The following is a 22,231-nucleotide window of genomic DNA, read 5'->3' on the forward strand; positions in this document are numbered from 1 at the left end:
CAGTTACGACAGAAATGTTATCAGAAACATTAAATGGAAATTTATGAAAAGAAATATACTTATCTTTCTTAAATTGATTTAATTTTCAATCATCAACAATGTTTTTTTGGCTTGAAATAAGGCTTGTTTTTAATACCTTTTAAGACCCATTAGTAAATGAAATAGATGCCTACTTAATATTTAAAGAATGCTACCTTGAAACACAGAAGTAATACAAATAAATTCTGAACATTTATAATTAAATGATTTTTCTTTCCTGAGTCTTTTGCTGTGTACTGGATGAAGAGATTTGTGACAAGTTCTGGTCAACCAAAGCAACGTTTGTACGTTAAGAAGTATTTCACCGCACCCATCAGATATTCATAACAGACTTCACACCCCCTGTCCCTACCCCAAACCTCATCTATATCTAATTATTTTGTGTAACTTACAGCCACTGTTAACGCAAATGGTCTTTTCTTCTCTCTGTAAAATACCTTCAGCCTGTACAATTGAGGAAAGAAAAGTCAAAACTTCTGCAAGCACTCACACCTGAAATTAAGCTGCATGAAAGCCGCGATCTCCGCCCTTGCGCTAGACCAGCAGGTGGCAGAAATAAGTTATTTTGGAGTGAGATTTCTCTCCAGGTAAAACTGAAGCTTCAAATCAGAATTTCGGTCTCCCACTTGAAATACTAATAAACTGTACTGACTTTTTTTTGTTATTATTGACATATTTCCCTGGATGAAATTCCTTTAACCAAAACTAACCCAGAAAAATTAAACTTCAAAGTTTATTCTCAGCTTTGTGAGCCATGCAAGTCAAGTTCACAGGTGGACTCACTTTTATAAACCTCTCATCTATGAAATCCACCAAGTTCTGAGTTCATCTTGTTGGTAAAACTTAGACTTTTTTTCCTTCCGATTTCCACACATCCCTCTTCTTATGGTTTCTATTTTTACAGACACTTTTAGTGTTTTGGTGTAGCATTGAACTCTGAGACTGTGTCTATCTCTAGAAAAGTTATGGCCTGTAATAACAGCAGGTTCCCAGCATCCCATGCCTTATCTTTACCTACATGGCTATCCCCTGACATTAATGGTGCAAGGATTCATATTTTGCACTTTTTGTGTGGATTGAAAACAGCCCTCAGTGGGCTACTTGTGTGCTGTAATGAGTCTGTGCTGGTCAGCACTGACTCTTGAAAAGTCATCTTTCACCATTTTGAAAGTGAACTAAGGTATTAAATATCAATACAACATCTTTGTTTGCCTGTATGTGTTTTACCTATGCAATTGTTAACACTGAAGATCCATTAACTAGAAGGAATAAAATAGGGTTTAACTTTATGACTAGCAGAGAGTATTCCCTTCTCAAAACATTGCTAGATGGACATCTTCAATCTTGGCTTCATAAGGGAAAAAGAATTTTTGTAAATGTTCATGAAGCAGGTAGAAGTTAAAGATTACGAGATGGGCACTGACTGCATGAAGGAAGTTGTCACTATGTCATGGGTAGAAGGTTGCCTTTTTGCCATAGAGAACAATTCTTTCCATATACACTACACACAAGCCCACCACAGGGTTAAATTTCTTCCCCATGCTATAGCTCAATCCTTGCTGAGAAACAGGTTTCCTGAGATTGCCTCCAGCCTTATGTTTCTATGATTTCACTCCGTCCACAAGAGCTCCACACTTAGTGAATGTTATATTTGAGGAGAAACACATATTCATGAAGTGCCTGCCCTCAGCCAGTTATACCTACCACAACATTGAGGTTCTTCCTAATGCTATCAGTGTGCCCAGAAACTGTGTCGAGAGCAGTAATAGTAATTGGAATTTCTCCCACAGTCAGAGGGACAACCGAGAAGTAGGCTGCTGTTGCAGAGTTCCCCTTAGCCGCCAGTGTCAGCTGCACAGCCTTCTCCGTCGCCTCTGCGGTGCACAGCCCCTTCACTGCCTCCATCGTCACTATAACCTGCGGGAACAAGGCAGTGCCTGTAGCAGGTTTAGTGCATCACCACACAGGAAAAAATATTCCAGCTCCACCATGTCTAGATAAGAATGAGAAATGAAAAACAGGTATAACAGGAGACTAGCTTTTGCTTAAAAAGGAAATAGCAATGCAGACATTTTGCAAGACAGAAAGTGTTTTTCACTTTGCTGCCTTGAATTTACTATTCTCCGTTTATAAAATGGGAAAACTTTTTCACCAAGAAGTGATCAAATGCTGGCACAGCTTGTCCAAAGAGTTTGTGGAGTCTCCCTCCTTGGAGATATTCAATATCTGACTGGACAAGGCCCTGAACAACCTGCTCTAATTGGACCTGGTCTGAGCAGCAGGTTGGACTAGAGACCTCTGGAGGTCCCTTCCAGCCTAAATTGTTCTGTGGCCCTATGGTCTGTTAACATTCATCTACATTGACTAGGGCTGTGAAGGTAAATCAGCTAGTATTTCTTCATTACTCTGAATTTGCAATATAGTTTTGGCCTATCCCTGAACTACAGGGAAGTAAGAAGGATAGTACATTTTTATACATCCCAGCTCTACACCATTCAACACAGTTCAGAAGATGCTGGTCAAGCAGAGCTGGCTGAGAGAAAAGATGAAGAGATGAAAAAAAGAGCATCAGCCTGAGGATGATGGAGGCCCTAAACCCAGTGACAACTGTGGCCATATGCAGAGCTGGATAGGTGTCACATGCAGACAAAAAGTGGTTTTGCATTGTATGCACGATGAATTTTGTGGCTAGCATATTGGATTGTAGGCTCATAATTTACCTCTGTATCTTGTGTACCTGCTTTATCAGCAGCTGGGTGTTGCCCAGATTGGCAGGCAGCAAAAATGTAGCTGGTTGCTTCAATGAAAGGGGAGAAGACATACCCAAAGACAAGGAATTTGGCTGTGTAATATGGTAAATAAAACCTGTTTTATACAGTAAGTTTGATTAGCAAGTAGAACTGGATCCTGTCCTTGGGGAGACTTTCAAAATGGGAGTGTGGTGTCTGGGTTGTAGGAGGGCACTGAAAGGTGGCTAGGTCATTTACACTAAATTATTACATAGCTATACATCTAGCTAGCTAGATGTGTATAGCACGGCAGTTGGTGGCAATACTACCTGGAGATCGTTGGGCAGATAGTTGTAAACCACTGCTTTTATTTCTAGTTGTTCATGTCGTCTGACTGAGTATGGTAATCTCAGGGATACAAAAAAGTCTTTGAAAACTGCAAAGGTGTGGGGGTCAGCTATGCAAAATCCTGGGATGAGAAAAAAACAGAGTTGAGAATTACACACTTTACATCAGCTGATAAAAAGTTAAATGTCTAATCAAAACTCATTGCCCGGGCTCCCCCGAGGTCAAGAGCAGGAGAGGGAGACAGGCATATCCAGAAAGCATCTCAACTCACCTGCGCTAGAGACCTATCTCATGGGTAGATGATATTTGCCCTCTGGAGTCACTGCCGTGGTTTTTGATAGGTAAAATTTGGCAGGAGTGTTTGTAGCTTTTGCGAGTGAAATGTGGCCCAGCTTTCCTGCAGAGGCCACATTTAAAACACAATGACCTTTCTTTGCCTTCTGTAAATAAACTTCATGACCATCACTGAACCCTTGGATGAGCCTCCCTTTCCAAAGGGGAGTGGGCGGTACCAGGTGGACCCTTTGTCCCTCCTGCATGGTCCTGGTCAACCCCCAGGAGCTCCCAGAGAGCAGCACCTGGGAACCTGGACTCTCTGGTGTCCAGCCCTTGCTCATCCTTTGCTAGTTTCCTGGGGGTCTTCTCTTCTCTTCTCTAGCTTTCCAGAGACCACAAACTTTCATGCTTCTCTGAGATGGCCAGAACTCACTCCCAGAAGTATTAAAATAAAAGCGGTGTTATTACTGCTACCTTTCTTGTGGCTTCCTGGCCATATGGAAGCTAAAATGAGATGGTTTATCAATTTGATAGGAGATGGTTTTGATTGTACAATCCATCCTCCTTCAGAGCCCACTTCATGTTGTTTTTATAAATATGTATCTATCCCTTAAATTCTAGCTGGGCTTTAATATGGCATAAAAGAGAGGAGTAAATGTCATCATCAAAACACTTTGGGTTTTTCAGTACAGACTGTCTCACTCTGACAACAAAACATTGTATCTCTGTTTTAAAAAATATATATTCTCTATTCATCTGTACAAAGAAACCAAATAAAATACCCAATACTTATACCTTTTTGGGGAGATATGCTTATTGCCTGAACTTCCCAGGTAGTTATAGAGTCAGGAGCAAAGTTTTCTACACTAAGAAACACAAAATAAAATGTATTAGGAAGGATGCATAAAATGTAAACATTGTAATTTGCTGAAGTTTGAGTATCGTAAGGGAAAAAAATATTCCCTCAGTTGTGGAGACAAAGTACTTGCAAATATTCTGAAGTCCTCTGTATCAGATAACACATAAAGCTGATATTTTTATACATTTTACTGTACAAATTTAGACATATTCACCTAGTCAGGTAATACAGTACCTATGGTTTCCAGGGTTTTTCACTTCTTCAAAATTCCACCACCAGCTTTCAGGAAAATAACTGCGCAAGTTGAGAGAGGTTTCACCAAACACTTCTTCATGGTCATCATAGTCTGTAAAACAAGAGTGGGGTTTCTGTTCTGAAGTCTTTGGAGGACTGTCTTGCAAGGAGTCAGTTTGTCAGAGAAAAATAGCATGAAAAATACTCTGTATGAAAAAACTGCATCTGGGTTTCATCTTGTGCATTAAAAAAAAATGCTGAAAAAAGAGACGCAATGATCAAAGATTGTCATTGAACAAAAGAATAATTCCTCTTTCGAAGTTCAATAACTATACGCTACCAAACAAGAAAATATTCCCCATTAGTAATGTGTAGCAAAGATGTTCCCACCGTCCCATGTTTGTGACAGACAGAGCATGAAAGGGGAGCTCTGAGAAAAATGGTAGCAGAAATTACACTTAGAATGGGGTCATTTTCAACACGAAATATTTTTTTTGTGACATGAGCTCTTGTGTGATCAGAGATAGACTTTGGGGAGAAGAAAGGAAGAAAGAGACAAAATTGTCCCTGGCAGAAGTGGTCCCTTCTCATGATGCAGTGTTTTGGAGGTACTCAGGTGTTGTAACAGTAGTACCACTAATAAACTAGTCATGAATCCAAGACCACTCAGAGCCTTGAATGCAGACAACCACCCCCTTCTCTGCTCTGCTGTTTGCAGCCTGCTGGGGTGCGGGGAGGGGCCGACAGCTCCTCCATAAGGCTGTTCTGGAGCCAACGGTGGCTAAAGCAATCCCTGCCTTTTCTCATCCCAAGAAGTTATCCTGTCCCACTCCCACCTTCACAGTGTACAGTTACGAAGATGCAATGGTGTGTGGGTGTTGCACTATACTGGGGCTTAGTGAAACATTGATGTGAAAACTTCCCCGCCGGCCCCACATCATTAAATGCCCCTTAACCCTCCCTTCCCACCATATGAAGGGTATTTTTCTGTAGACAGTTGCACGCCACTGTTCTTTACATCGTGCCAAGCCCACTCTGATCCTCTGCTTTGTCGCCTTTCTGAGGGCTGTGGCTTTCTCACAGCAGTCCTGGAAGGCGTTCCTGCATTTGGGGGAGCGAGCCACCTTTGTTCGCCTTTTCGCACAAGAAAACCTCATGGGATTTAATTTCATTCCATCTTCACAGCATTTTTGTAGATCAGTGTTTTGATATTTGCTGGCTGCAATATAATTAAAGCCCAGAATTAGTGCTGTGGAAGTAGCAATAAGCGTAAAGGTGTTCATTGTGCTCATTCCTGTCATTCTTTGCAGTTAACGTTAGTTGCTATTGCAACAGTCTACCTTCAGCCGGGGACCTCTTCTCCATTCTAAAAACAGTCCACAAACAAAGGAGGAAAGCATGAGCCCTATGGCATCCTAGATATTCTATTCTAAGCTTTCTCTTCAAATTCAGACTGTGAATTAAAAACGCCTCCTTGACAGACTGGAATTAGATATCTTGATAGAAATAGCCATGGCAGTGTTCTCATTCTTGAATAAAGAGACCAATTTCAAAAGTAAGGAAGATCCCAGCTTCAAGCCTTCATGTCTTCTGGCAAGGAAATATCAATTTATCTAAACTTTTTTTTTTTTTAAATTTAGACCAAATATTACACTAGCTCTTCTCTTAATTGGAGCACAAAGTACCAAAGCTGGCACAACTTCAAAGCAGAATGTCAAGGAAAAAAATAGGATCTATAAAATATTTTCTGGCCATATAAATAATTTTGAAAAACTTTAAAGCCATGACTGATTCCATGACATGATATCTAGTTGAAGTACTTCACATTTGGGATTATAAACTGGTGAATTAGTTTCCATTTGCAGCCGGGCCACTCTTTGCTTTTGTTTTTTGAGTTGTTTTAATAAATGATGCATCAGGTCACATGGCATAAGATACACACTTGTGCTAGGTTATGTCACTTAATGCAAGAAGTGGGACTATGGATATCTTGGTATCCTTTACTATCCCATCACTTCTTGCCCCCTAGATCCCAGCCAGATCCCTTTGCCTCCCCCTGCTAAGCCTTTCAGTTCACCCAGATGGGCAGACATACCGATTCCTGACATTCGCTTCTGAAAATCCAAAGATCTCTTCTGCCTTCTGGTACCCTGGGGGCATTTATAGCCTGGGAAAGCAGAACAGAAGAGCTTGGTCATGATACTATGACAGTAACAGCCTGATCATTCAGGTCATTCATGGAAGACCCATCTTAGGACCCATCTCATTCACAGAAGACCCACAGTTTGACAAGTTACCTTACAGCCCTAGCCAACTGCTGCCTGCCCCAGCTGAGCTGGACACCAAAGGACCAGCAGCCACGCTCTGGTCTATCTGAGCTGCCAGTACCCAGTGAAAGAACAGAAGAAGAAAAATCCACAGGCAAGGGAGATTTTAGAACATCACGATAAAATGTTTCTGATTTTTAAGCAATCAGCCTCCCCAGATCTATAGTGGTCTTGTACAAACACCTGAAGTAAAGGGCAGATTGCACTTACCTTCTCGAATGTTGGATTTAATTGTATCTGATAAAAAGGCCAGACCAACATCAGTAAAAACTTGAACGCTATCTGCACCACCACCTGCAGAACATCCAAGATCATACGAATTCATAGCATTAAATACCTGCCAAATAAAATAGCATAGATGGACCGTACACGCTTGCAAAAGGGTCGGGTTTTTTATATGTGTTAAAAAAATTCTTGTAGCCTTTGACTCGCAGAAGCAAGACAAACTGGTGGTACAAGCTGCATTTGGAAACTGAGATTAAAGCTGAGGGATGTTTTAGTTGGGGAGTGCTTTCAAGTAATGCTTTTTTAATTTACAAACTTGTCTGCTGTAGCATGGAAATCCCCATCTTAAATATATCAGTCATCTTAAATAGATCCTAAATTGCAAAAGCAAAACCATTTTCAAGTTTAGCAAAGCTGTGATTAAGCAATTAATAGCCATTAATTACATTTTGATCCTCTCATTAGTCATGGAAAATTTTGCTTGACTAGTAGATATGGTATTTTCTTCTTACAGATATCTTACTTTTTTGGCTGTAAGCTTATTTTTCTTGTTCAGAATAAAAACTGCTTTATCAACCACAGCTAAGGCAACCGTTCCTGCATGGTCCGTTTCAATCAGTAACTTGATGTTGTCTGTTGGTTCATATCTCTCTTGTTCTGTTCTCACTTTAATCTAAATAGAAAAGATTGAAACAAAAATGTCACATTTGTTAATAAAAAGCAGAGACTCTTTGGGCCGGGAATACTGTCAGCAGTCAGAGGCTGGGGAATGTTCCTGTTTTGCGGTGTTTCTGCCTGGGATCCTGCGTTTTGGAAGATGTAGATGCAGATATCTCCCACTGGAGGACAACGTGGGGGGTTAAAAGATGTGTCTGTGCAGGATATTGGATGCTGCCTTTGAATGACACTTAAGCACCAATGGGGATTAAAAGTATGTGTAAGGGGTGGTTTGCTGAACTAGCGCCTTCAACATAACTTTGTTGTTTTCCAGTGGAAGCAAAATCACCATGAAATACAGCAAAAGACCAGTTAACTTACAAAATTAACTGACTTAAACCAGTCTGTAATAGTGCTACCTCCTTTCTATCTCACACTTGAATTTTTCAACACGACTGGGTTCAGATCTGGTGCATATCTGGTGTAGACACTTCTGTGGTTTAGGAGGAAGTAGCCATGGTGGTTACGGAATTAATAGGGAATTATTAATAGAAATGCCAACTTGAGTGCAACTGGGTTTTGTCATCGTATGAATGAAGAATTGGCTTGTGTGTCAGAAATGGATAATTTTTCTTGAAAACTTTTTTTTCCCAATAGACTATCACATTCTTTTTCCAAAACAAACATTTTCAGAGGAAAAAATCATTTTAGACAGCTGACACTTTTCAGCAGTTGTGTTTCACGCTATTAGGAAAAAGTCTCTTGTCTTGTTTTTTTCATTTTACATTATAGTACCAAAAAGGAGGAGGAGGAAGGTGAAAGAAAGGCTTAGAGGGACTCCTATTTTGTCCACACTTCATTTTCTAATGTAAACCATTTTTTTTTAAAGTGCTTTTGAAGTGCTACAAAATCTCAGAAAATTACTTTTAACAGTAATGAAAAAACTTGAAAAATTACTTCAAATTTATTTTTGTTTTTCCCAATAAATTGCTTCACTTTCATGTAATGCACCTTATTACAAAAAGACAAAGTTTTCTTTGGCAGAGATTCTGCTCCTCAATGATTCTGTTAGTGTTTCCCTGTGGATTTCTAATATATAGACACTTGCAGAGGGGGATTTATCTGTATGAAACTGTATTTTTCATCTCTTTGAGGCACAACCTGTCCTATGGAAGAAGGCTATCTCTGCCATCAGTCCTGGGAGCCTTTCCCAGCTATACCTTTTAGCAAGAATCCTGACGACTCCCTTTTTCAATAAAAATGAAATGTCTTTCACTTTTTAAGCCCAGACCTGCACTCGCTCTGCTGATACCCCATGTTTTTGTTTTTATTTTGGAATACAATAACAGAAGCTACTTGCTTTCAAAGTACCTTTCCTTCGCAGACATCCATAACGTCCACCCATACAGAATCAGCAACAATCTCTTGACGGCCCTCATTTGCGATGTAGTAGTAAGCTAAAAAGCGAAAGGCGGGCACCATCTTCTCAGTGATTTTAAGGTTTATTATTTTGTTTGAGGAGAGGACCCTTCCCAAAAGCTCGGCTTGTCCCTTTGCTACAACCTGCAAGGCAGAAACAAACAAAAATCAAATATTGTGAATACACACTAGACTGGGCATTATGTTGCATAATTTTATATACACATATAGAATTTTCTGAGGCCATTTCTGTTTAAAATTTATTCTCTTCTAATGGCACTTAATAGTTTTAATTCCCAACCTGCATACCAGTAGCCTGGAGCAGAAGAGCACACAGTGTCTCTAGCATAGGAGCGTGGTGGTAAGCCTCTGCTGCACTGGTCCTGTGGCCCGGGTTTGAACACAAATCTACCACCCTCCATGAAGTCTTACAGCTTGAAAAGGGGGTCCCAGATGGCAGTCTTATTTTTGCCTTCTACAACGACAGGTAATCACCCCCAGGAGGATATCAGTTTTATTTAATCTGGAATCAGTACTGAATCTTTCAGATGGTGTGGAAGGGTTGGAGCAAGAGGTTTCACCCGAAAAGTATTATTCACGATAAAGTATCACACACTGGCCCTTAACTGATTTCAGCCCCTCTTTCACTGTTTAATTCCTTTCTTCCTGTGTTATGTTAATTATATTCATGGGTTGTCAGAGGAGTGGAAAACAGACACAGTGGCAGGACTGACAGTGCTCTTCCCTGAAAAAAATACATGCAGCTTTCCTAAACGCACAATGAATGGGCTTCAAGAAGAAACAAAGACATACTGCAGCCTGGTCTGAAATTCTCACTGCCTTTGTTTAGGTGACCGAAGTTTGGGAGAGAGCCTCACCGCTGAGCTCCAGCAGTGTCTCCCACCACCCCTCCCACACACCCTGTCTGCCCAGCACTCTGCCTTCCCAGAGCCCAGCAGCGGCAATTCCAACTCTATGCTAAGTCATCCAATGAAAATAAATCATCAAACTTAAATTTAACTCCTAGGGATACAATTATTCCAGTATATCAGAGTTCTATTAAAAATAAATGGGAACAGGTGCCTGTGGTGCTTATCATCCTGGGAAATTTAAGCTGCCAAGGGAAATTAGGATGAAGAGAGGGAGAAGGGGATTAAACACATTTGACATTCAACAGATTCACTCCTGGAATGTATCCATGAACACATTTGTCTCCTTCAGCAAAATAAATACTTTGCATTCCTGGTCCCAGGCTGAGCAGGATTGTTTCCTCACTCTTCCGTCTATAGAACTGCTTTTCAGACCCAATTTCAGGATGCCATTTAGGGCCGTAACAGCCAATGCCTTCAGTGATCCTTCATGACATTATCTGTTGGAGATAACACTGACCTACCTGTTAACTAACATCGGCTGCAGGTAATATGGAGCCATGGTAATAAAAGAATCACGTGTTATTCATTAAATAAACAATAATTAACTATAAAAGGCATTTTCTGAGATATTCAAGGTCCCCTAGAATACAACTAGGTTTTGTAGGTACAGGGACAGAATCTTATGTATATATATATGATCTGCCCATAACAAGTTCTGTAATAGCTGAAAAAAAAAGGTATTTATGGGAATCAGACCAATAAAAACAATATTTAATATTGGCTTATTATGAGGAAAGAATACAGATTGGAAGGAGTGGGAAAGAACAAAATCTGGATTAAGAGAAATCAAATTGTCAGAGATATAGAAGTTACCTGCCTAGGATTTCAGCTTTCAAGGCTGTCAGTTTAGTATCTTTCAAAAATATCCACATAATCATGCAGACAAACATTACCGCATATGGACATATTTGCTCTACACTGTATTAGAAACTACAGACTAAAATTTGTACTTACGTGTCCTTCTTCAGAAGAAAAATTTACAAAGATTTGTATACTACATGCCCAAAATATAGGCAAATATACAAAAATAACAGAATCATATAAATAGTTTCCGGAAGGGACCTATGGAGATCTCTAGTCCAACTGCATGCTCTAAGATGAGCCATCACCAGCGTAAGATTAGGTCAGATGTGGTTTTCGCTAGTTGAGTGTTGAATGCTTCTGAGGATGGCAATTCCCTAAACTCTCTGGGGAACCTCTTCCAGTATTGCATTCATCACTAGTGGAAAGATTTTTCTAAAATGAACCTTTCAGGCCATTATCTGTAGCCTTTGTCCCTTGTTATGTTGCATGGCACCACCTAGTTTGTCTCCATTATGTCTGTAATTCCTCTTCAAGTAATTTTAGGTTGCTACTAACTCACTCTTAGCCTCTTCACCAAACTGAGCAAGACCAGTTCCCTCAGCCTGTCTTGGTAGGTCAGGTGTGCTAGGATGCTGGTGATCTTGGTTGCCCTTGGTTTCCCATGTATTAGTAACTAGATAGATGTTCTGGGTTGTATAATTTCTAAAAGAAATTACTGATATGCTACTATTCTGTTTACCATATAATAGAAATAGTCAATCTTTCCGCTGCCAGACTGATGAATATCATTCAAGGTGATGCGTAAGGTATCTCCAGGTGCCACAACAGTATGTGGGATGCTGATGCTGAGGTAGTTTGGGGAAGCAGACTGGTATCTTTCAGCTCTGATACTGGTTTCAGGTGATTCTAATTTTTCTTTTCCTTCTTCAGCCTTTACCTGTCAGGGAAGAAAAGGACAGAGTGAGTGAAGTGTCCCTCAGGAGGCAATATAGAGTGTCACCCTTAATTCATATCTTGCCAGGTTATTCAGAAAATGCTGAGAAATGAGAGGAGTCACTGCTGAGACCTCATTAGCAGAACCTGGCATCAAAAAATAGGATTTTCCTTACTTTATTCTGTCACCCTATTTTGTCTCTTGCTGTATTTGCCCTTGATATTTTTCAGGCTTGGCTCTTTCTGAATCAGAATCAATGGCTCAAAATCACAAAGTGATTTTGTACTTTGACAGCTTTTTTCTCTTTTTATATCGTGCACATAATTGAACCCTCTGAGCGTCCAGATGTAACCTGTCTGTATTGCTCAGGACCTTTTCCTTCACCATCTTCTCATCATTTTCTGTCACTTCTCATGGTGATATTCTTACAGTCCCATTCCCATCCTTCATCCCAGGAAAATGCACATCTGAACCACAAAAAAGCCACCACTGCCACTGATGTATGTACTCCCAAAGCTCCAGCGTACGACAGTGTCCTTCACTTCAGTGAGACATCCCTCAGGCCCCAGTCTCTCTAACATATCTCACACAATCTGGACAAAGCTGTGCAGGTGGTGTAAGAAATCACATTCCACCCTCTATGCTAATTTAATGAAAACTAATCATCTTCACAGTCATTTGTAATTGTCTTATGAGCTGTTCTTAGCAGTATATTTTTAAACATGGATGTTTGGGTTTTCTTTACCATTATTTGAAGCATCTGAGCATCTCCAGGGATGTCAAATGTAAAGGGGATTAGACCATCTTTATTAGAAACTGCAATCTTCTTCATTGGAGGTTTTCCAGGCAAGGTAACAGTAGCAGTGACAGGTAGAGAGGCAGCAGGAGAGCCATCAATCAAAGTGACAGATGCCTATTGGAAAAAAAAATGTTTTTCTGTTACTTCAAGGAAATGCCTGGGTTTAAAAAATGCCTGCAAACAAGAAGCAATTACTTTTATAAACTGAGAAGAAATACAAAACTGTACACATTAGTGTTTGAAAATTTGAGCTTTGAGAGAAGGGGGTAGCAATTGACTCGATCTGGACTCCAGCTAAGGTAAAAATCTGTGAACACAGATTAACAGCTGCCCCAGATTTTCACTTAGCATCTATTAGATCTCAGCTGATCCCAGAGATACTTGTCTTTAACTATTATAAGGTAAATCTCTAACTTTAACTCTTTGTAGAAAACTTAGTAGAAAAACTTGAAGGTGTGATGTTTAAATCTCAAAAACTTATATGCATTTAAAAAAAAAAGACAATACCCTGTTTTAGTCTTCAGAATTTTAATTTGATATGGAATTAATTTAATAGAACATTATTATTTTAATCTTTTGACATGGAAGTGAGGAAGAGACTGCTACATGATTTATAAAACCTTGTAGTGCGACAGTGCACAGATGACTTCCAGAACAGAAACACAGCATTTTCTGGCTTCAGTTTTCCTGCTCAGGCTCTGTGTGTACAGAACGAGACAAAGCAAACACACAAACAGCAGCTCCGTGTTGGACCTGTTCCTGAAGGTCACTGTCCTACAGAGCTCCCACTGGATCAGATAAGGATTTTATAAACAGGGCAGATATAAATCCCTTGCTATGGAGGGCAACGGACACAGTTGGCTAAATACTACATACCACAACAGAGAAGGGGGCTCCAGGCACAAAATACTTTTTGGTTCTAGACAGATCAACAACATAAGGAGATTTCACAAACTTCACATTGCTGAGTTCCTCTTCCCTCATTTCACCACCTGTTAATATCAAACAGTATGTGTTGCTATGGGCGCAATAACTATGTACTTGCATATTACCATAGCATCCATCATTTCTGTTTTCAATATTAATTGCATTTTTAGCAGCATATATAAAGAAAACTGAAATATGATCCCTCCCCAAAGAGCTTCAGTCCTGAGAAGAGGAAGAGATGGGTGCATGCACATGGAGAACACAACCAGAGACAGGCCAGTGCAAGGGCAGTGCGATGTGTGCGGTGCTCCAGTGAGCTGGCATTGGCGGGTGTGTGCTCTCGACAGCTCAGACATGGAGACCTGCAAAGTGGTTTGTTACTCACAACATAAAAATTCCCCTCTAACACATCAATTGGAACAAGGTGCCTGCAAACACAGAGCACACTGGTACCACAGAAGCCACTGTGGCTTCTTTCCAAGCTGTTGGGGCTTTGTTCCTGGGGGAAGACTACATCAAAGTCCAACATAAAAATCACTCAGAATCAGTAGGGGGGTTTAGACCTTAGTTCTCTAATTTTCTGAAAGAGATTTTTTTCATTTTTGGCTACTGATGGAAGTTAATATTACCAAATATCATCTTCTGCAACTTTGCACCTACAAGACAGCTCGAGCATCTGCTTCCCATCTAAGATTATTCTAGTTAAACCACTCATTCTTCTAGTTAACTTCTAGTTAAACCATTACCCATAACTACTTCTAAAAAAACCAGTTACATGGCTCGCTTTAAACTAAGTGCATTTAGAGACATACTTTCAACGTCCTTATTTTCCACTTTAACACTCCAAGGTTGAGAGGTGTCAGTAAAGCCCACCAGCCTTGCCCTGTCATGCATATAATTAATACCAAACCCAGCAAATACACAACTGTGGAGGCAGCCTGCCTGCAGGGGAAAGAGGAAGCGTGCACAGCGTGATAAAGACCACGCCATACCATGAGATCTTACGTCCATCATAGTGGTGTGGTAGGCGGGAGGTCTTTCAGCCCCTTTTGCTCTTGCAATAAATGTTGCAGCACTAGTGCATGTAAGTACCTATAGTAGATTATACTAAAGAACTGCACAGCTGCAATGCATTGGACTTAATTTTAGGATTCTAAGGAATCCTAATTAATATTTAGGATTTTTAGGAATTTTTAGGATTCTAGTAATTCTAAACTAAACTATAGACTCCTTCTATAGCCAATGGGAACAGACACCTCTAGAGTGCAGCTCATCCCATCCATTCTCTGTACTGACTATACAAAGTGCCTGAGCATCAAGCTCTGACTAGATACTTTACTTTCAGATATCTAAAGTAAAAGGGATCAATCTCACTATAAAAAACAGGAAAAATCTTGCCCATGTTGGAAAGGTCAGCTTCGTTGCAGATTCAACTTCAGAGGTCAGCACTGAAGTTGAACCTCTCACCTTAACCTCTTATGACTAACAAAAACACTTGCTACAGCCCAAATAACCCATCTACCACTGCATCCAGTTCAACTCAGTGCTCACTTGTGGGTATATCTGGGGGCCTACTCAATGTGCTTAACACTGCTGTGAACAAATAAGTACAGAAATCCCTTGTAATGATCTGCGGAAATATTTATCTGTCCTCTAGGAAAACAAAGGGAAACAGCCACTGAAAAACTTCTGGATAGGCATGCTCCAGGCTCATGTCCCAGATGAACACCAAGACCAAGCTATTTGGACTATATTGTACTTGTGCATATGCCAAGTATCAGAGCCTGACAAAACTGTGGGGATGCATAAGAGGACAAGCAGGACTTAGAAGTGCTAGATCTTCCTCTGCATCTCACTGTGGCTGTAGTACATATGCCTCACCTTTAGACTGACAGCTTAGCCAGCTGAGGTACAAGCTCAGCTAATAACTTTGTATGTATGGAAGAAGTAGACATGGCTGAGGCAAGTGCTCAAACAAGATCTCAAGGGGAGCTATCTATTTGCATTCATACAGGTGTCTGGTGCCACTTCAGATGGACTAGGTTATCTTAGATATCCTCACAGGGCTGTTTAATATGGGACAGACCCTATAGGAGAGTACTTACAGGAGACTTGAGCACTGCTGGAGCAGCAGTGGAAGACCACACAAGACTACACAGGGCATTTAAAGTGGTACTGGACATTTGTGTTCAGATAAGTGAATCCCACCCAAGATAAATTAATGCACAGAAGGGGGTCAGATGAGACTGTGATGCACTGTAGCACGAGCAAGCTTTGCAGTGAAGTCTGGTCCAGTGGGACAAGGTTTCCCACATGAAGGATCCTACTAGAGAAAGATTAATGTAAATATTACAGATGGTATCAGCCAAGGCATAGTGTACTCACTTGCAGTTTCTACAGTGGTAACAGCAACATACAAGTGAAACCCTTCCAGAGTGGAAATACTCTTTCTTAATTTCTCTTCCAAAAGTGGTGTATTTAAAGTAACTCTTCCTTTTCCATTTTGAATCTAAAACAGAAGTAGAAAAAAAAAGTGACAGCCCTTGCTGGTTTGTTGCCATTAAAATTAAAAAATTGTTGCTTATAGTATGACTACGGTATTACAGGGATCTATATTTCAATGACTTCTGACAATATTCAGCTCACCTGGGATAAATCAGAATAGTTCCACTGAACTCCAGTACTTACTGATAGCTGTTGTTCCAGGCCTGGAAGAAAGACTTTTTTGTCATTTTCATCAATTATGCCAAATCGCACATATGCAGCACCTTGAATCCCTTTCCCGTAAGAGTGTCTTTGGAAGAAAGAAAAGTGAGGATGTGAATCATTACATTAATAAAAAGCAAGCATAAATCAAACTAATAATATTATTATGAAACAAAATAGGGATACCTGTAGGCATCCCATCTGTAACTAATAGCTTGAAACCAGAAAAATAGTCACACTCACTGATAACACAAACATGAAGACTTTTACTGGCCCATGTACAAAGCGGTGATTTCAAGTGCAGACAAATATATGGAGTAAATAACATTGGCAGAATCACATGTGGAGACATCATCCCCTTCAAAGGTAGCAAGGGAGGCATCCAGTCTATTTAGCTTGAATCATCAGCTAATTCCTTTGTATGAGACACCTCATGAGCAGAGCATTTAAAATAGGGGGCCAGAGAATCATCTTAGGGACCGATATAAAGTATTTGGTACCTCTGAAGACCTCCAGAGACAGTTCCTACCTGCTGAAATATTAATACTTGCATTAGGCAGAGTAGATACCCTCTGCCCCATGTCTTTCCTGTGGATTTAGGCACAGGGACCTCTTGTAAGTGAAATATTTGCCAGATAGGTATCTGGCCAGAACACCCCTGAACTCTCCATATAGGTCATGGAGAGAGAGGATAGGGCATGTTGTTGCACCTGGCAAGCTCCTTACTCAAGGAAACCCTTGCAGATGGCATCCTCTTGCAGCACAGCATGCAAGGTACTACATGAGACCTGTCATGGCCACGGTGGTCTTTTGCTTGTGGAAATCCTGCTTCATCTCAGTTCTGTAATGGCTTTTATTTTTGTTTAAACAAAGCCTCTTTCAAATTGACCTGATCATCAGCACTGATCTATACCAGTGAAACTGAGAGGCAGTTCTTATGCAAACTGCTTAAAATGCCAGAACTAATAACTGTGGGAAACAATAGTCAATATACCAAATAACTGTTCATTACATGCATGGCCAGTTCAGAGAAATAAGATCAATTATAAGGAATTCCATATGTTGATTTTGAAGAAAGTCAGGCAGGCCTGTGTAGCACCACTAGGACCTTTTCCAATAGACAAAAGAACAGTATCCAGTCATTCAACCGCATTTTTCCTATTAAATAATTATGACGTTAATGAGTAGTGAAGTATATATGAAGGAGTTGCACAGTCCATAAACGCCAAATTGAGTGCTGCAATAACATAAAGAGAAATTTTTAGAAAGGATTAAAATATTAAAGCCAGTTATCTGATATAACTTCATATCACAATATCAAGTAATCATGATTAAAGCTAATAATTATTCAATAGAACCAAATAAAGTAGTGAAGGTGAGCAAGAGATTGGAAGAGTTGAGTTTGTTCAGCCAAGCAAAAGGAGGTTGATACAGGGTTCTGTCTGCTCTCTCAAGGTGCACTGGCAAAAGGAAGGAAGGCGAAGGGCTCAAGGACAGCAGGCAGAAGACCAACAGGGTACAAGTTGGCCAGGGATGAATTTAGACCAGAAATAAAACCCGTTAGAACTGGGGGGGAGGGGGCTGTGGAGGATCAGTCTTCCACTTGGATACAATGCCAGGGTCCATGCAGCAAATCTAGCAACCGCACTCTCTTTGAACCAGGTTAATTACGTTAAATTAAACGAGTGCAGAGTTGACTCAGAGGCTGCGGCCAGCTGGCACAGCACAGCCCGTGCCCGCTCTACTAAACCCCCTGTCTTCCACAGCAGGTGGCCACATGTAGACCTGAGGTGGACCTCGGTCCATGCTTCCTCCCAAAGAGTTTCCAGGAATTGTTTGGGGAGTGCTGTATGACTGAGGCCAAGCCTGTGCCATGCACCAGCCGAGCCATCAGCAGCCAAGCTCTGGAGCTCAGGAACCTTCCCTGGAACTGTTCAATTTACTATCCAGGTGGTCCAAATATCTTTTCTGGTGTCATGTTCAAATGCAGACAAAGGTCCTACTGCGTGAGAATAATTCCTCATATAAGGAAAGCATCTAAGAAATACTATCTCAAAAGATATTAAATAATGTTTGAGTATAATAATAATTTGTTTGCTGCTCTCAGTTTGGAGGGCTTTCCAGAGTCAAACACAAGATGAAACACAGTCACGGTAGTGATGATACTTTAGTCACATGCACTCACATAGTTCAATGCTAATATTTAATGCCTATTTAACTAAAGGCTACTGTAAGCCAAATTACTTGCAAGGTTAGTTACTGTCAGTGCTTAACAAAGTCACAAACTTTGGTTGTATAGACCAGGCTTTTTTATTCTTATCTGTATATTATACTAGCAATTTCTATACCTAGATTTTTCCTCGCTTCTATATTGACTGTCTCCTCTCTGCCATCCCTATTAGCTACTGAGATAGACACAAACTATCCAAGAGTGACTTATCAATAATATATTCTTACACTATTCAGTTACGTGTATGTTTGTAAAAGGCAACACTCAAAGAGGCTTTGCCTAGGAAACTTACTTAATGAAATACCTTGATAAAATTATACAAGCTATTCTGTAGAATTAGTAAGTTATTAGAATCTAACTTCACTGTTAAAACATCTCCCAACAATGCCACATGTGTATATTTTTGTATTATTCAAAAATAATTGCAAACCTTTAATAGTCAAAATACTAAACATGAATGGATGCAATAAGCTTTACAGGCTTCAAAAATAAATACTGATTATTTAATAAAATATACACAGTTCACTTTCCACTATCTTGGGTATTATTACTATACAGAAAATTTGCCCACTGTTTAGCACTAAATACATTTAACAACACTAGCTACAATAACTCTGTGTGATCCTATTTGTGGTTGTGTGTCAAAGAGTCTTAAGGAACGTGGTGAATCAACCTCAAAAGCTATGAGGTGCTGACTTATTTTTTTAAGGAGCTGTTCTTAGTGAAGGTCCGACATCACTGGCTGATACTGTGTGTTCAACTCTGTGCTGACGCATCAAAATTGCCCGGAAATAAATCTAAGCTTCTGTCTAGATAGGGAGAAATAAACAGAATAACTATTTCGGTGTTATTTAGATAATGCAGAGGACCTTATTTCAGGAGATGTATTTCTTTCATAACAACTATCCAGCATGTTTGGCAATATCCTAAAAACCTACTCAATTTGATAGTATTTGCTAAGATTATTTTCTGATCTTTAAAGATATAAAAAATCAGGAATCCACAGAAACAAAGAAAACAAAATGTGAGCAAAAAGGTGATCAGTCTCCTCACTCCTTTGAAACTGAAAAGATTTCTCCCAACCATGAGAGAAGGCCAGCTGCCTCCAGCTGCCTGTTCTCACTTCATAAAATTTATGAAAAATTTATGAAAAAATTTCAAAAAAAGAAAAAAAAAGAGGTATCAAGTTCTAATTTAGTCACCATAGGGACACTAATTCAGATGTCTAACTTTTCACGCAGAGGTTCTTTGACTTCAGAAAACATAAACTTCTGTTCAAGTGCAGCATTAAGTTTGTTTTTGCCAATTTTTAGTGTATTGTTTTTCATGAAGGAATTTCACATACTCTTTCATCAATATGATAACATTTTCATACCATGATTTTTTTTTTTTTGCACTGAGTCATCTTTAAAACAGATTTAAAATCTAACTGTAAATCAAAGTTATAACATCTGAGCTAATGCCACACTGAATCACTTCACTTAAATGACTGGCGTGTAGATCCTGGACTTACAAATCTCATATAAATGTATCCTACCAAAGTCATAAACTCCAGCTGCATGAGTGGTGACTTTAGTGAAAAGGAGATACATCGCTGAGTCTCCAGAGAACTATTTGAGTTCTCTCTCCATCTTCCCAATGTGTCAGATGACCAAGATATTTCTAGTCATTTTGGATTCCAGCTGAGTGGTAAATAAGGAAAGAACATTCTCCTAACAGGCAGTCGTTTAGTATTTCCACTCCTAAGAAACTTGAAAATTCAACAGCCAAGAAGGCTTGATATATATTGATGAGCCACTATTAGATCATACAGCAAATTTAGATCTGTCAGTGTGGGATCAAAACTACCAGAGCCACACAGCACAAAATACTTACTCAAGCTAGGTTCAGTCTGATTCTTCCACAGTATTCAAAATATTTTGATGGGTTACATTTTCATTGCCCGACTTTCTAAGTTACTCTATGTTTGATGCCATTCTAATTTGATATGGGATCAGGTGTAGTTTATTCTCCATAGAGCCCTGCCTTGTGTTTTGGCCAGTCTGATAGCATTGTAGCCATGTCTCATCCAGATCAGTGTCACACTACTGTGCAGTAACGCACATGTCTGTAGTGATAGTCATGGAAACTTCTCTGATTAACTGTATTTGTTTACCTGGGAGCATTTCCGCATAAAACCATTACTCTCAAATAAGCATTAGCTTATTACTTCCAAACTTCACTGGGCTTTGAGAAAATTTCATACCCAAACTTAAATCCATCTCTAATTGAATTACATTAAATAGCAACATCAGAGGCTATAAAATATTTCTAAATGTTTAAACCAAAAAGTATAAAGAAGAGCAGTAACTGGTTTGCCTAGAACCTTACCTAGCAACACAGAGGAGAATCCTAAATAGTCACCTTTTCACCAGCAAACTAAAATATTCAGACTATCTTGTTCCATTTTGAAAGCCACCACTTGGACCCAGGTAGCATTTTACACTGATGTCTCAAGTTAGTAGTGGAAACAGCATATAAGATTAAAGTCAGATTCAGGTAAAGCCAGAAGCCGGTTAACTGTTAACGACAAGAAAAAGGAAGACGCTACAAAGTTCGTTATCTACTTATCTGCCTCCTAAAACAGCCTTGCTGTGAGCACACCTACTTTGCCTCAATATCAAACACAAAGTTTTCATTCCAGACGTGGTAGTATGGCTGAAGTGGGATGAGTTTGACTTCAAAAGTTGGAAGTTCTGCATGAAAAAAAGAAGACAGAAGGTCATGACAGACGAGTTTCAAACATTCCTTAAACTCCTGGCATGTGGCAACACCCGTTGAGAGGATGCAGCTGCACTGAGAGGATATTTTAGTTTGAATCAGCAGTGCACTTCTGAAGCAAATCTCCTGATCATCTTCCCTTATTCTTCATTGCTTCACATAGTGGAGCAGTCTTCAAGCACACAAAATTGATTTATTTACAATGAAAACAGGCCAGAAGTTAAGCTCTAACTGCTAATGGGCATTAAGTGCCCTGGACTAGAAGCAGTCTGAAGTAAACCCACCCTGAAATGGGTTGAATGTGGACATGAGGTCCTCAGCATCAGTTGTGTCACTCTGCAATTTGTTCCTATAAAGCCAAACTATCTGCTACTGTAGATAGAGCCGGAGTAATTTGCTCCTGGATGTAGATGTTTGGAGAGGATGCAGTAGTCTCCACTATTCTTTTGCATCCACTAGCTAAGGCAAAACCAGTTTTGTTAAACTGAGATTTTCATATAATCCTGAGGTTTTCTTTTGCCTTTAAGAAAAAAAAAAACAACCCACACTAAATTTTACAAGAAAGTGTAATTTCAGTGCAAATAAATCAAGCCATTTCTTACCTCAAATTGTTAAATTTCTACATTTTTACTTTTTCCACAGTGCCCTTACTTTTCTTTAAAAAAGCTTCTCTGAGTATAGGAACAACTCTATTCAACTTCCAAACGGAATTCTACTGAGAGAAAATAGGGTGGGTTTTTTTTCCTTCTAGTCTTTACTGAAAACTTTAGCCAGAATTGCAATGATTTTAAAATGGAGCTCATCTCCATTTTTTCCCGAAGTAGGAAAGCCCTTCCAAAAAAGGATGTTTTGTGAAAAATGTTAAAGTTACGGTCTGTATAAAAATAAGGGTTTTTTTCAAATATAAGTAGAAGGTACACAAACCCACAGTTCTCCTTCTGTGCATCAGAGATAGCAATGAGGCACTGAAACACTGTGAATCTTGTCCTTAGTACCTAACTACAGCCAGGTTTAATCACTGCAGTA

At 39.7% G+C, this 22,231-nt stretch overlaps 1 protein-coding gene across 2 annotated transcripts in view; it reads right to left on the reverse strand.

Moving 5' to 3' along the window:
- LOC143174094 (complement C4-A-like) overlaps window positions 1-22,231 on the reverse strand; it is a 63,635-nt gene that overhangs the window by 20,938 nt on the left and 20,466 nt on the right. For both annotated transcript variants that reach the window (XM_076364202.1, XM_076364201.1), the window contains 16 exons: window positions 21,093-21,180; window positions 16,198-16,303; window positions 15,895-16,018; window positions 13,459-13,574; window positions 12,529-12,696; window positions 11,589-11,786; window positions 9,066-9,257; window positions 7,561-7,710; window positions 7,023-7,149; window positions 6,581-6,652; window positions 5,504-5,704; window positions 4,486-4,597; window positions 4,188-4,258; window positions 3,098-3,237; window positions 1,744-1,956; window positions 432-483 (listed from right to left, as the gene is read on the reverse strand). In XM_076364202.1, the coding sequence (XP_076220317.1) occupies window positions 432-483; window positions 1,744-1,956; window positions 3,098-3,237; window positions 4,188-4,258; window positions 4,486-4,597; window positions 5,504-5,704; window positions 6,581-6,652; window positions 7,023-7,149; window positions 7,561-7,710; window positions 9,066-9,257; window positions 11,589-11,786; window positions 12,529-12,696; window positions 13,459-13,574; window positions 15,895-16,018; window positions 16,198-16,303; window positions 21,093-21,180 (2,130 nt within the window). The remainder of the gene's footprint in view (window positions 1-431; window positions 484-1,743; window positions 1,957-3,097; window positions 3,238-4,187; window positions 4,259-4,485; window positions 4,598-5,503; window positions 5,705-6,580; window positions 6,653-7,022; window positions 7,150-7,560; window positions 7,711-9,065; window positions 9,258-11,588; window positions 11,787-12,528; window positions 12,697-13,458; window positions 13,575-15,894; window positions 16,019-16,197; window positions 16,304-21,092; window positions 21,181-22,231) is intronic.

The sequence above is a fragment of the Aptenodytes patagonicus genome, chromosome 1 (genome assembly GCF_965638725.1).
Source record: "Aptenodytes patagonicus chromosome 1, bAptPat1.pri.cur, whole genome shotgun sequence".
NCBI lineage: Eukaryota > Metazoa > Chordata > Aves > Sphenisciformes > Spheniscidae > Aptenodytes > Aptenodytes patagonicus.